The 13,012-nt window shown below is 39.0% G+C and overlaps 1 protein-coding gene across 1 annotated transcript in view; it reads left to right on the top strand.

Annotated features, from left to right (window-relative positions):
• The window catches only part of SAMM50 (SAMM50 sorting and assembly machinery component), a 35,459-nt gene that overhangs the window by 2,002 nt on the left and 20,445 nt on the right, over nt 1-13,012 (top strand). Inside the window, exons 2-5 of the mRNA XM_074936709.1 lie at nt 1,371-1,481; nt 4,341-4,442; nt 5,665-5,752; nt 10,139-10,245. Of these exons, the coding sequence (XP_074792810.1) occupies nt 1,371-1,481; nt 4,341-4,442; nt 5,665-5,752; nt 10,139-10,245 (408 nt within the window). The remainder of the gene's footprint in view (nt 1-1,370; nt 1,482-4,340; nt 4,443-5,664; nt 5,753-10,138; nt 10,246-13,012) is intronic.

Genomic DNA, 13,012 nt, shown 5'->3' with positions numbered 1-13,012 from the left:
TTGCCTTATCTTGTATTTTTCGTTCTGGTTCCAGAACTCCAAGGTAATATTCAGTGAAATGAAAAGATGGTAAATTTTAAATTGATAAAGGCATATGTTTTTTCACACAATATGTAATTAGACAGTGGAATTGTTACAGGAAGTTACTGAGACCAAGAACTTAGTAAGATTCTAAAAAATGATTGGACATTTATATGCATATCAAGGATATCCAGAGTTGTCATAATTAATTATAAAAATTTTGAAGGGGGTATTAAGCCTCATTCTTAAGGGTTGAAGCAAATTTCTGGTAGAGATCAGAAGAAGACCTAATGTGGGGGCAGATTATCCCACATCTCCCTACTGTAATGTTCTGAAACCTTCCTCTGACTCAGCTGTTACTGGTTGTTGTTGTTGGAGACAGGATGCTGAACTAGTTGGACCTTGGGTCTGGTGCAGTATGGCATTTCCTGTGTTGCAAAAGAATAGCTTCTCCCTGAAGCGATTCAGCGTATACTCTGCTGGTGACCTTGCCATAGAGATTGTTGCTGAAGTCTGATATAAGCAGTAGTGTAAGAGGGTATTCCATGACTTTGTGAAGTTTTTATTGTTCTTATTTCATAATGCTGTAAGCTATAGCAAACAAACCCATTTTTAGTTGGAAAACTGAACTGACTTACCTTCTCACCTCAAAAGCAGACTCCAACATTGATGAGTCATGTTCTTAGAATGATGTTCAGAGGGCTGGTGATAGGAAGAAAACCTTGTGTTTGCAAATCTAAAAAGATTTAAGCCACACAACAAAGTAACATGCTGAAAAACCTGTTTTTCGCTGGACATTTGGTACCTAAACCAAATGTTATGATATCTTTAATTTTGCGTATCACTTCACATAGTGAAAGTATGCCTTAAAAATAAGACGACTGACAAGCATAGATGCTTGATAGATGCTTAGATGCATAGATGCTTAAAAATTGAATCATACAAGTATTTTTGAAGGGCTGGTGAATAATATCAGAAAAGTTAAATGTTTGAAATTTTACAAAGGAAAGGAACTTGTTCTTCTGCAAAACTGTGTAGCGATTTAAAGAAACATACTGTACTTTCTAGGCAGACATAACTTACTGTATATCATATCTTACTAAAGAAAACACTCTCAACATGGAAATTATTCAATATATAATAAAACGTTCAGCAAATATATACTGTACAAATACATACATGTGATGTCCAGTATTTTCTCTCTTCTATTTATGGTATTGCCGTTCATTATAATATGAGGGGCGGAATGGCGAGAATTTTCCTCACAAGAGAGAAACTCTAATGTGGTACAAAATGTTTAATTTATTAGATAGCAAATACCAATTATTTTGTGTATATATTTTATTAAGAGTCTGGAGCCTCTTCCAGTGAGTGGGTCTGACTTTGGTGCTCTAGGAGATGAACCTGAACTAGTTGAAGTTGAACCTGAAGCCAAGCAAGAAGTCCTTGAAAACAAAGATGTGAGTTCCTAATCAATGGGTGTGAATGTTTTAAATTTTTTTTTTATTTAAATCTTTTATTTGTAGGGACTATCCCAAACCAGTATTTGAGATAGAAAAGAAGAGAATGAATCCAGTAATGTCTGGTTTCCTTTGTTATTCGGTGATTAAAATCGGCAAACAGTTATTAAAGTGATTTAAATAATTGATTTTAATCATGTTTTGCATTTGTACTTTTTAGTTCTTTTCCTGATAAAAAGTTGATTCTTATTGGTTGATTGTTGAATTGCAACTAAATATAGCTTTCATACTGAATTTGGTGCTGCTTAGTGCAGCCTCCTGGTTACCAAAATGTCTGTACACATTTATTTAAGCAATTATATAACATACATTTATTCAGATTCTTAACTTTTACATTTTATTATGTTAAAAATGTTGAATGCATTTCTTATTTACTAGATGGTTAATTTTTTACTTGTGATTTGTGTCAAGCTGTATTTAGATGGAAATTCAATTAAATGCACATTTTTTAAAATAAAAGTGCTGAATACATAAGAAATTTATCAAAGTTTAGCAAAACATGTTTTACATTTAAAACTGATATATTAAACAGGCTAAGATTTTGTCACGGCTGCAGCCAGGAGCTATGGGGTTCCCCAGCCACAGCCAGGAGCTTGGGGGTTCCTCTGCCACCTGTGGTGCCTTGGAGTTCCGGGGGCCGCCAGAGATGGTAGGGGTACCCTGCAGTTCTGTCCCGCTGTGGGGGACCCTGCCGTTCCTGACCCCTGCAGGCTGAAGTCACAGAGGTCGCTGGAAGTCACGGAATCTGTGACTTCCGCGATCTCAGTGACTAAATCACAGCCTTAATTACCTGTAGTTAGTGAATTGAACTAATTGTTTCTGGCAACCATGTTCTTCAAGATTTTGGAACTAGTAGATTTCATCCTCTCATACCTAGCTTTATTCATAGATTGGAAGAGGGAAAACAAGCTTTCCTTCTTTTTCAGCTCCCAGTTGGTTTCTTATCTTTGAATGAACTAGTTGTTCAACTGAACTAGTTGAATAAACTGAAACAAAAAAAATATTTTCTCTGCACATGCCGTAGAGGCTACTGTGGTCAAAAGTTGATTCAGCACGTCAGTAAACTCTGATTCCAGGTGCTTAGCCAGTGACATCCACCAGTTCAGTGTCTGACTTTCTTTAAAACTTGGCAAGCTGATCTACTGTTTAATATTATTTTTGGTATTTAATGTAAATGATTTCGATACATTATATTAATTTAAGGCGTTAACAAGGTTTGGAGGTGTTAGATTTTTATTGGTAAATGTTGGTGAACATCGATTTCACCACACACACACACACACACACACACACACACACACACACACACACACACACACACACACACACACACACACACACACACACACACACACACACACACACACACAGAGAGAGAGAGAGAAACCAGCAAGAAATATTTCCATCGATGATGATAAATGTGCAGATAGGCATAGTAAGAAAAATGCTGCTTGGGAACAATAGAGTTTGATTTAAGGATATTTACTTCGTATATATCGATATGATGTTGAAAATTTGTGTTTGAACAGTTATAAAACTTTAAATTTTTAGAATCTCAACATCTACTGTCATTACATAATTGTCTTTTCCTCCATAATTTCCTGCAAATGTAAACATTTAAATTGACAAATATTTAAAAAAACTTAAATAAACACATTATCCACTGAAATTATTTTAAAAAAATTTAGTTCTGCCAAGCCTAGCCTTAACGTAGTTTGTCAATTTCATACTTAATTTTAAATAGTTTATCTAAAAAAAACCTATTCAATTTAAATAAAATCCAATTAAAATAAAAAGTTAATCATTTTTTATCAACGCTGTTTTTCCTACAAAATGTGTTGTTAAATACATTTAATATGTTTAAGAACATGGCAAAGAAGAGAGATCTCATAATGTTCTCATTTTTAAAGATGTTTCCTTTCCTGGACTTTGTTCATAGTCACTCCTCCTGGAAGCTTGGTGATGAAGTCTTTCCTTAATAAAAAATGTTTTAATTCTATTACATGTGCACACCAGTTTATTACTGTAGGGTTGCCAGTGATGGTAGGTTGCAACTATCTTCTATTTTAGTAGAAAAAGGAGCATCTAATCATTTGGGGGGTTTTGTTTGTTTGTTTCTTGGGTTGGGTGTCTGTTTTTTTGGCAGTGAGTAATAAGTCCCAAAGCTATGTGTACTGAAAAGCTTGGAGAAAATAAGGCAGATTTACTCAATATAGTGCATTAAAACCAGATAAACTAGCTACAGTACTCTGCTATATAGACAAAAAAGAATTTGAGTTTTAAAAAAAAATCATTCAGTATCTTGTAGTATTGTAGACCTTGCTATGTGTTTTAGTTTATAATATTCAGATGGTGATGGAATGTTTAATATTTACTCAGGTATTTGAGACTTAGTTTTGACTGTCTATTTAAACTCCTTGCTTATATGTAAGTAGTAAAGGAAGTACATAGAGAACTATATGTTTAGGTCTTATGTGTTCAAGATCATATGGTTTCAGCCAATGACTGACTTCTTCATAAAGATATAACTAAAATCCTAGTAGCTATGGACTCTTAGTGTAGTCTTTTCCTGTAATCAGTTCTTAATTTGGAGTTAAGAAATCTGTTTTTCAACATAATTCTTGTTAATGGAAATAATTAACTACAATCCAGGATTGATGCTTGTATTGGTCCCTGATATTATAAATTAATAGTAATTCACAAATTAATCCTATAATCTTGTACGTTCAGTCAGACTACAGTATTATTGATGTCTAGGTGGTTTAATTTTTTTTTTGTTAATAGTCATTTTATGTTTAGGTGGTGGTTCAACATGTACACTTTGATGGACTTGGAAGGACTAAAGATGACATTATCATGTATGAAATTGGTGACCTTTTCAAGGCTAAAAACCTCATTGATGTAAGTATTGTAGTGAGTGGCAGATGCTCTGCAAAACATTCCAGACTTGAAAAATTTACCAAGCCACTTACAGGTACTAGTTAGATGAGTAAACCTATAGGCCAAATGTAGTTTTTTAAAAAAATTAGGTGATAGTTAGGGGTATCCCATCAGCCCAGCCTCTTGTCACTTATGCTACTAGTCTGCAATGTCTTTGTTACCACTGATGATTCCCAAGAAAGAAAAACCCAGTTTGACTTTCAGATCAGGTTAAGTGTGCAGAACTGATTGAAAAATTATTTTTTTTTCTTATAAACAGAGATAACATACACAGAACACCATGATGTTTTTTCAGTCACTTTTCAGAGTGGAATCACACTTTATTATGTATTTATGTTATGTAGTTGTAGTCAGTTTTTTAAAAAGAAAAGACATCAGCTATCATAGTTAGCACTTTGGTGGCATTGTCAGCCGGGATTGAAGTCTGAATCAGTATGGATATTCTCTCACTCTTGAGTAGACGTCTGTCTAGAATAAGGTTGGCCGGACAATGTGGGGAAGTTTTCATTGCTGCTGCCCACCTTTTAAACTGCTAGAGTTCTTCTGAGGTAATTTCTTTTTTTGGACCAGCTTCTGTTGGTGTAAGAGGCAAGCTTTCAAGTTTACACAGAGCTCTTCTTCAGGTCCTGTAAGCTCGAAAGCTTGTCTTAGTCACTAAGAGAATTAGTCCGATAGAGACACCAGGTGGTGTTTCTAATATCCTGGGACTGACACTGCTACGTTGTATACAACAGTTCTGCTGATCAGTTTCCTTCTGTAGAGAAGTTCTTTATATCTAGCTCCTTCTGTAAGTACTCAATTCAGTAATTAACACGAGAGGTTTTTATCTACACTTTTGAGTTTAATAGATAGTCAGTTGATAAACATGAGGAATCCAAATGAGATGTTAAGATCTTACCTTGTTAACTCTGATATGGTTCAGAAGGGTTTTTTCCTTTTTTAAAAATGTTTTAAAGAAAATGGATATGCAGGGATGTTTCAGTATTGTAAAGTTGGTGATGCAAGTTAACAAAACCAGGAAATTGAGGTGTATGCTTTGTGTTTAACTTCTTGCATTTATGTTGTAATGTGTATAGAAGCCGTTCAAAATCTATGAATGACATAGGAATATTTGTGCTATTTAGCCATTGTACCAGTGATTCCTTGGTAAGGTGCAATCCAAATTCCTTCTCTCATTCTATAGGTAATGAGAAAATCACATGAAGCTCGTGAACAGTTGCTCCGTCTAGGAATTTTTAGGCAGGTGGAAGTTCTGATTGATACATGTCAAGGTAAGAATTGGATTCTATTCCTTCTTCTGCCACAGAGTTCCTGTATGATGCCAGGCAAGTCACTTAAACTAGAATCCTCACAGATGGTCATTAATTATGTGTTCTTCATTTTCTGGCTGCCTATTGTGACACACCTGGGGCCAAATTTGCCAAAATGTTCAGCATTCACAACTGCAACTGAAATGGGTGGAACAGTGATTTGAACATATAAAGGGCTGTACTCTGAAAAATGAGGCCCTAGATTTCTCAAGTAGGGCATCCAAAATTAGTGAACACTTGACAGTTTTGTCCTTTATCTCTGTACCTCAGTTCTCGAGGTGTAAAATGAAGATATTAATACCACTTAATGTCATGGACAGATTGTGAAGATGAATATATTTATGCTTGAAGTATTCTGATATTATAGCGAGACCACCATAGAAATGCCTATGAGAAAATTAATAATTTTGTATTTAGTGCAGGTTTTGGAAAGTGTGCTTGTGTCCACACATTGAACGAGAGTGCTAATAAGAAATAATGTGCAACTACTTATTCACTGAATAAGGCACGGGTTCTCTGGAAAAGTAGTATGTGATCATGTAATTAAAGGCTATATCATAATTCATATGCAGAAGGGGGGCTGAATTAAAATTGCACGGGCAATTTCTTAACTGTAGAGTGCTTGATTTTGCAACCTTAACATTCTTTTACCACAGGTGTGTTTGTTTTTTGTTTTTTTTGGTAAACATGTGTGCAGTCTGACTTTACTCATCTGATACAGTATCAGTTTTGCATTGTTTTCAGGTATTCTCCTTAACATTTCAAAATGTCCAGTAAAGAATTGTATTGTGTCATTTTAATATCAACTTTTATTTTGTATTGATCAAATGTGTTAAAGTGACCATGGAAAAAAAGATCTGTAAATTACCATGTGTCAACATCTTCTGTTTTATAGCTTGTATCTGATCTACAGAACTGTACATACAAGTTCATCTCTCTGAAATCAGTGTTTTACTTTCATCTTTCAAAGCTAACTTTCATTCATAGTTCTGATAAGGTATCATAAATCGATAATTTAGCCTTTTTTCTATCTGTATACACCATCTAGCTCCTTGAAAGTCTGTATGCTAATGACATTTCTAATTTGAAGGACACTATTGTTTTATCCAGTTTCAAACTGTGAAACAGCGTGACAAAATCACTTGCCAGTGGGGAGGAGGAAGCTTTCCCTGGGCGAGCCTCCCACTTACCATCTGATGTTGTGGTAGTTAGACTTATTTTTTAAAGTTTCCAAGCCTTAGTTTACCCTAAGACAACTTACCAAGTATGACAGATGCAGAGGTGCCTGCCTTAGATTGCAGACAGCTTGACATGAGAGAGATGTGAACTGCCAAAGGCCAAAATCCTCGCCTCTTTGGTAGGAAGGAATCTTTCTCTTCTACATTTGTCCCCAAGTTACACTTAAGCAGTAGCTTGCACTGCCACACACATGTGTAATGTGCTAAATGAATCCATTTCTATCTGGATCCACATTTCCAAATCTGTTACATAGCAGCGTGCTGGGAGCTCACATGGAGCTGAGAGCCGTGGTGCACAGATGAGGTGTACATAGCCTATCTGCATGGGATACACACTGGTTCTGCAACAAGAATTTTGCAAGTACATGGTTATAGATAGGGCCCTACCAAATTCATGGCCATGAAAAAAGTGTCACGGACTGTGAAATCTGGTATCCCGGCCAGCAGCTGCCGCTCTCCGGCTGCCCAGCTGCGATGGCAGCGCTGCCAGCAGCAGCAACGCAGAAGTAAGGGTAGCAGTATCTGAACCCCTCCTACAATAACCTTGAGACACCACCTTCCAAACTCCTTTTTGGATCAGGACCCGTACGGTTACAACTCTGAAATTTGAGATTTAAATGTCTGAAATCATGAAATTTACGATATTTGCCCACCCGATACTAACAGTAAATAGGAGAAATCCAATGACATAATTGTGTCTTTGTACAATCCTTTAAAGCCAGACTGCAGTTTTCTACCGTTAGTTGAAGGGTTTGTGTTTACTACAGGGTGTTCTCATCCCATATGAAAGAACTAAAGGTAAAATAAAGTTGTTTAAGAACACTGAGTATTTCTATATATTTTGAAAATGCAATACAATAAGTAGTATTGTCACTAAACTAACTTCTGACCCAAACTAGATAGATTGTAGGATGAAAGGTGTAGGCCTGGAGGTGAAAGGTTAGGATTATAACCCACTAATGTGCTATTAGTTATTGCTCTAATAAATAGACTCATACAGTTAGATAGCTGGGTGGCGTAAGTGAAATGGTATGGTTGTGATGGCGTCAATGGACAAATGTCCATATAATACATTTTTTTTCACATTTTCAGCGGTTGCCCTCAATCTGTAGCAACCCCTGAAATTAGTTTGGGACGTTGAAAGGGTCACTTGCTTCTAGCAACCACAGTTGATCACCATTTTAGTTCTGTTGTGGTCAGCATCATGTCCAAGCTCTCCAGCCAGGTCACCTTTCAGTACATTCCCCTTCCAGGGTAACCAAAAGAAATAAGTCCAAATGAAAACCCAAAATCCTAATGGCCACATAGCGGGCCTGTAGTCCTTGTCCCTTTCCAGAGACTTACACCTTCGCAAGAGGGATAGTGTAATAGGAAATGCCAGGCTCATCTTCTCCTCTCGTTCCAGCCCAGGGCCCTTGTAATAAGAAGCAAGGGTCTGTTTCTTATGAACCTTCCTGGATTTCCTGAGCTGTTTCCTAGCTTTGCCTGCATGCAGGTGTCTGCTATAGAGCTGCACCCTCCAGTCCTCTCTCCTTGGAGTTTCATCTGACTGTGTAGCTTTTACAAGTCTGTAGCGAAGGTGTTTTCTCAAGGTGTCACTTAGCTTGCCTGGCAGGTGCCTGGAACCCCATCATTCCTGCTCTCCCTTCAGGGTCAGTCCTGGGGTATCAGTCCCCTACTGCTGCTCTGCTGTCTCAGTCCTCTTCTATTGGCTCTGCAGTCCTTCCTTTATAGGTGCTGCTCAGCTTGGTTCTCCCTAATTGGGGCTAATCCTTAATTAGTTGTGGCCCCCCAGGTTCCCCAGAATGGGCTAATTGGGCTCTCAGTTTCCCTGTTAATCCATTATTTGCCAGTGTGGGGCATGTGCCCCGTCATATACATGCTTACCGCTTCTCATCCCAGGATCTCAAAATGCTTTACAAAGGTTGGTATTTTACTTAACTGAGAAGGAAACTGAGGCACATAGAAATCAAGTAGTTTGCCTAAGTTTCCACAGCAAGTCTTTGTGACAGTCTGGCCTCCTGATTCCCATCCTTGTTTCTAACTACTAGTTCACACTACTTTAAATCAAAACAAAACAAAGTAGTTTCAACAGAGGGGCCAAAGATTGAATAGGCATACAGAATGAACTACCCTTTCACTCCTAGTGGCATCCTCCACAGGTCAGGACTGAGACATGTAGTCAAGGCAGAGTGGAGAAACTTGTGTGCTATACCTGTTCTGTGACTAAATAGAGGAATTCATTTTCTGGTGCTGTCAGTCAGTATTAGAATCTCTCTGAAGTATGAAAAATCTCAGTAATTTGTCTTTTTTTAAGTGTACATTTAGTGATGTGGTAGAAATAAAAATAATGAATTATCTGAGAATTTTAATGTAGTTGTATGTTTCATGCTTTTGCTGCAATACGTGTTGGTAGGAAGCCTCTGAATTTCCTCCTCCTTATCAGAACAGTGCTTCTGTTGAAATGGCCTACTGTTATCAAGAGACTGTTTAATTTGGGAAATATTCTGTTACTGAAAATGAAAGGTCTGTGTGACATATCACATTTTTCCTTAAAGGCGTATTGCCTAATTGCTTAGAATAAAGGCAGATGCCCTTTACCATCACAGTTTAGAGCAGTTGAGTTAAAAGACAAGTGGGCCAGAAATTATTTTTATTTTTTAAGAGGGGGGGAAAAAATGCTTACATTGCATGGTACTTTCCCATGGAGATTGGGAACACTATATTTCCAGTGACTATTTGATACAGCTACCTTCTTCTAAGATAAAATCGGTGTAAATCTATTTTCATAGGGTAGGTTACCAAATGTATGTTAAACTAGTTCATAACTAAAGGACTGATGCTGAAAAAGCCAAATGTATGACAGAATCAAACTCCTATATGCAAATACTCAGATTCTAAATGGGACTTCTAATTTTGTGAGATTATTTTTCTATATAACTTAGCCATTCATGAAGATTTGAGCCAACCAATTTTTGATTTCTAAAAGAATGTTTTTTACAAAAGTTAAGTTGCCTTTTATACAGATATAAATCAATATTGAACTGATTACTTGTAAGAAATGTATTACATGTACAGTGCTCACTAATAAATGTATGTGTTTATTTAGGAGATGATGCCCTTCCAAATGGTTTAGATGTTACATTTGAAGTAACAGAACTGAGAAGACTAACTGGAAGCTATAACACTATGGTTGGCAATAATGAAGGCAGTATGGTATGGCTGTTTTTTAAGTGTTGCAAATTTCATTTGTTGTGGCGTAATTTATTTAATTTTTTTAATCTGAGAGTGAATTTCATGCTTATGTGAAGACCTGATCCTCACAAACTTACTTCCACAATATAGCTTTGCCAAAAGACCTTCATCCTGGCCTACGGATGGCCCCATTGTTGTATTTGGTACATCTGACAGGCTTTCCTCAAATGAGTGTATTTTTCTTGTGCCCAAATGGGTACTAGGCTGAGATCATAACTCACTTTCACTTGTAATTTATGCCTGAAGCTAGATTTTCAAAAGTTCACCTAGGATGCTAAGGCCCTGATTCAGGAAAACACTTAAAGATGTGCTTAAGGTGTTGTGTTTTTGAATTTAGGCCTAATACACAGTGTCCCTAGCCCAATAATTTGTTTTTTATGGTTTACAAATGAGTCAAATCTGTAATGTAAATATAAAATTCACAAATGTGTTGAATGTTGTTTGAGATGTTTTATGTGCTTAAAGTTGAAAAGCATATGAGTAACTTTGTTCTCTGGCAGATCAGTTCATGCTTGGCTTTTCTTGAAGGAGTATGAGGTGTTTGACCACCAAATCACATTTATTTCATTCTTATAGTTTTGAAGACCAATCCCAACAGTTCTGGGCTGAAATCTATAGGACTTTTCAGGGCCTCAAATATTATAGAACATATTTGCATTACATTCACCTTTTATAGTTAAGTATGATTAAAGATACATATCAACTTAAATTATAATCTTGTCTGAAAACTATTTACCGCCTGGTGTTATAAATCACACAGTTATAACTGAATGAGATGACGGGAAAAAATCTGTTTCAGTTCTAGTGCATTTGACAAAACTCCATTTCCCCTCTTACCTCCATTTTCCCTCTTATAGTCAGCTTCCCTTCTGTTTGTTTGCATTTCACACAAAGCAGTGGAGGAGAGGAACATACTAAATAGGAGGAAAATGTGACATGTAAATAGAGTCCTGCGTGGATACAAATTTATATTCGCGGATATAAATCGGTATCTGCGGAACTGCAGCACTGAAAGGAACAGAACATGGGGCTGCCGCTCCCAGGAGCCAGCGCCCTTCGCCGACATGGCTGTACCACCCCCAGCCATGCCGCATCCCTTCCACGCAGCTGTCTGTCTCTCCTCTTTGGGGCGGGTGTGCTGCTTGAACACAAGCGCAACCAGGGACAGCTGCCAGTGAGCCTGGTGCCCGTCACAGTGGGCAGGGCTGGGGGTGGTACAACTGCCCCAGAGGAGCTGTCGGCGTGAGGCGCTTGCTCTTGGGTGTGGCAGCCCCACGTCCTGCTCCTTTCACCCCTGCAGTTCCTGGGAGAGCCCTGCAGTTCCCAGGAGAGCCCTGCAGTTCCGTAGATACCAATTTATATCCACGCAGGGCTCTACTTGTAAACACACAAACTGGCTGTGGGACTAAAATCACTCTTAAGTCGTCTTAAGAATTAACTAGATTTCAGGCTGATTCTTTCCTCTTAAATTTGTTTGAAATATGTAGAACTAGACATTTCTCCCGATATTCTTTTATATTAATATTTTATAGTTACTTGGAAAATCCTCTAGGTAGTAATCTTAATCACAAAAATAAACTGTAAGTCTGGTAGGGTTGCCAACTTTCTATTCGCACAAAATCAAACACCCTTGCCCCGCCGCTTCTCTGAGGCCCTGCCCCCCGCTCACTCCATCCTCCCCACCCCCCCCCATCACTTGCTCTCCCCCACCCTCACTCACTTTCACTGGGCTTGGGTAGGGGGTGAGGGCTCTGGCTGGAGGTGGGGCTGGGGGTGAGGGTTCAGGAGGGGGCTCAGGACTGGGGCGGGGGTTGGGGTGTGGGCTGTAGGAGGGAGTTTGGTTGCAGGAGGGGGTTTTCTACGTGGGGTTAGGGTGTGAGAGGGGGCTTGGGGTGCAGGTTCCAGCTGGGCAGCGCTTACCTCAGGCATCTCCCGGTTGGTGGCACAGCAGGGCTAAGGCAAGCTCCCTGCCTGCCCTGGCTCTGCGCAGCTCCCAAAAGCAGCCAGTATGTCTGGCTCTTAGGCAGAGGGGTCAGGGGGTTCTGCACGCTGTGCGTGCCAGCAGGCACCACCCCCGCAGCTCCCATTGGCCGTAGTTCCCGGCCAATGGGAGCTACAGAGTCGGCGCTGGGGCAGAGGCAGCGTGCGGAGCCTCCATGGCCACTCTTGTGCCTAGGAGCCGGACATGCCAGCCGCTTCCTGGAGCCGCACGGAGCTAGGCAGGCAGGGAGCCTGTCTTAGCCCTGCTGCACTGCTGACTGGACTTCTAATGGCCCGGTCAGCAGTGCTGACCAGAGCCACCAGGGTCCCTTTTCGACTAAGCGTTCCGGTTGAAAACCGGACACCTGGCAACCCTAAAGTATTGTGGCTCTCGTCTTTACGCTTTCCCAACAGCTGTGAGACCAAGGCAAGCTAGATTTGGTACACTGGATCTGTGGATTTCTAGATCATGCCTTTCAGCAGTTTTGTGCTCCTAAAAACAAGAGGGACCCTCCTAAACACAGCTCAGGGAAACATGAGTGATGATAGCTCTGGCTGAGAAAGACCTACTTCATTTTCCCAGCCAAAGGAGTGGCACTATCATGAAAAGGGTGCAGCTAGCATACCAGGAGGCGGGTGAAGTTAGCTGTAATACTTGAAATGTAGCAAAATATTTTACTCTAACTTTGTGACAGAAGAGGCATTAGTGTAATGCTTTAGTGATGAAAATTTAACTTTTAAAATTATT

Source organism: Natator depressus, chromosome 1 (genome assembly GCF_965152275.1).
Source record: "Natator depressus isolate rNatDep1 chromosome 1, rNatDep2.hap1, whole genome shotgun sequence".
NCBI classification, from domain to species: Eukaryota; Metazoa; Chordata; order Testudines; family Cheloniidae; genus Natator; species Natator depressus.
The sequence above is the reverse complement of the archived record's forward strand: the minus strand, read 5'-3'. Positions and strand labels throughout refer to the sequence as shown.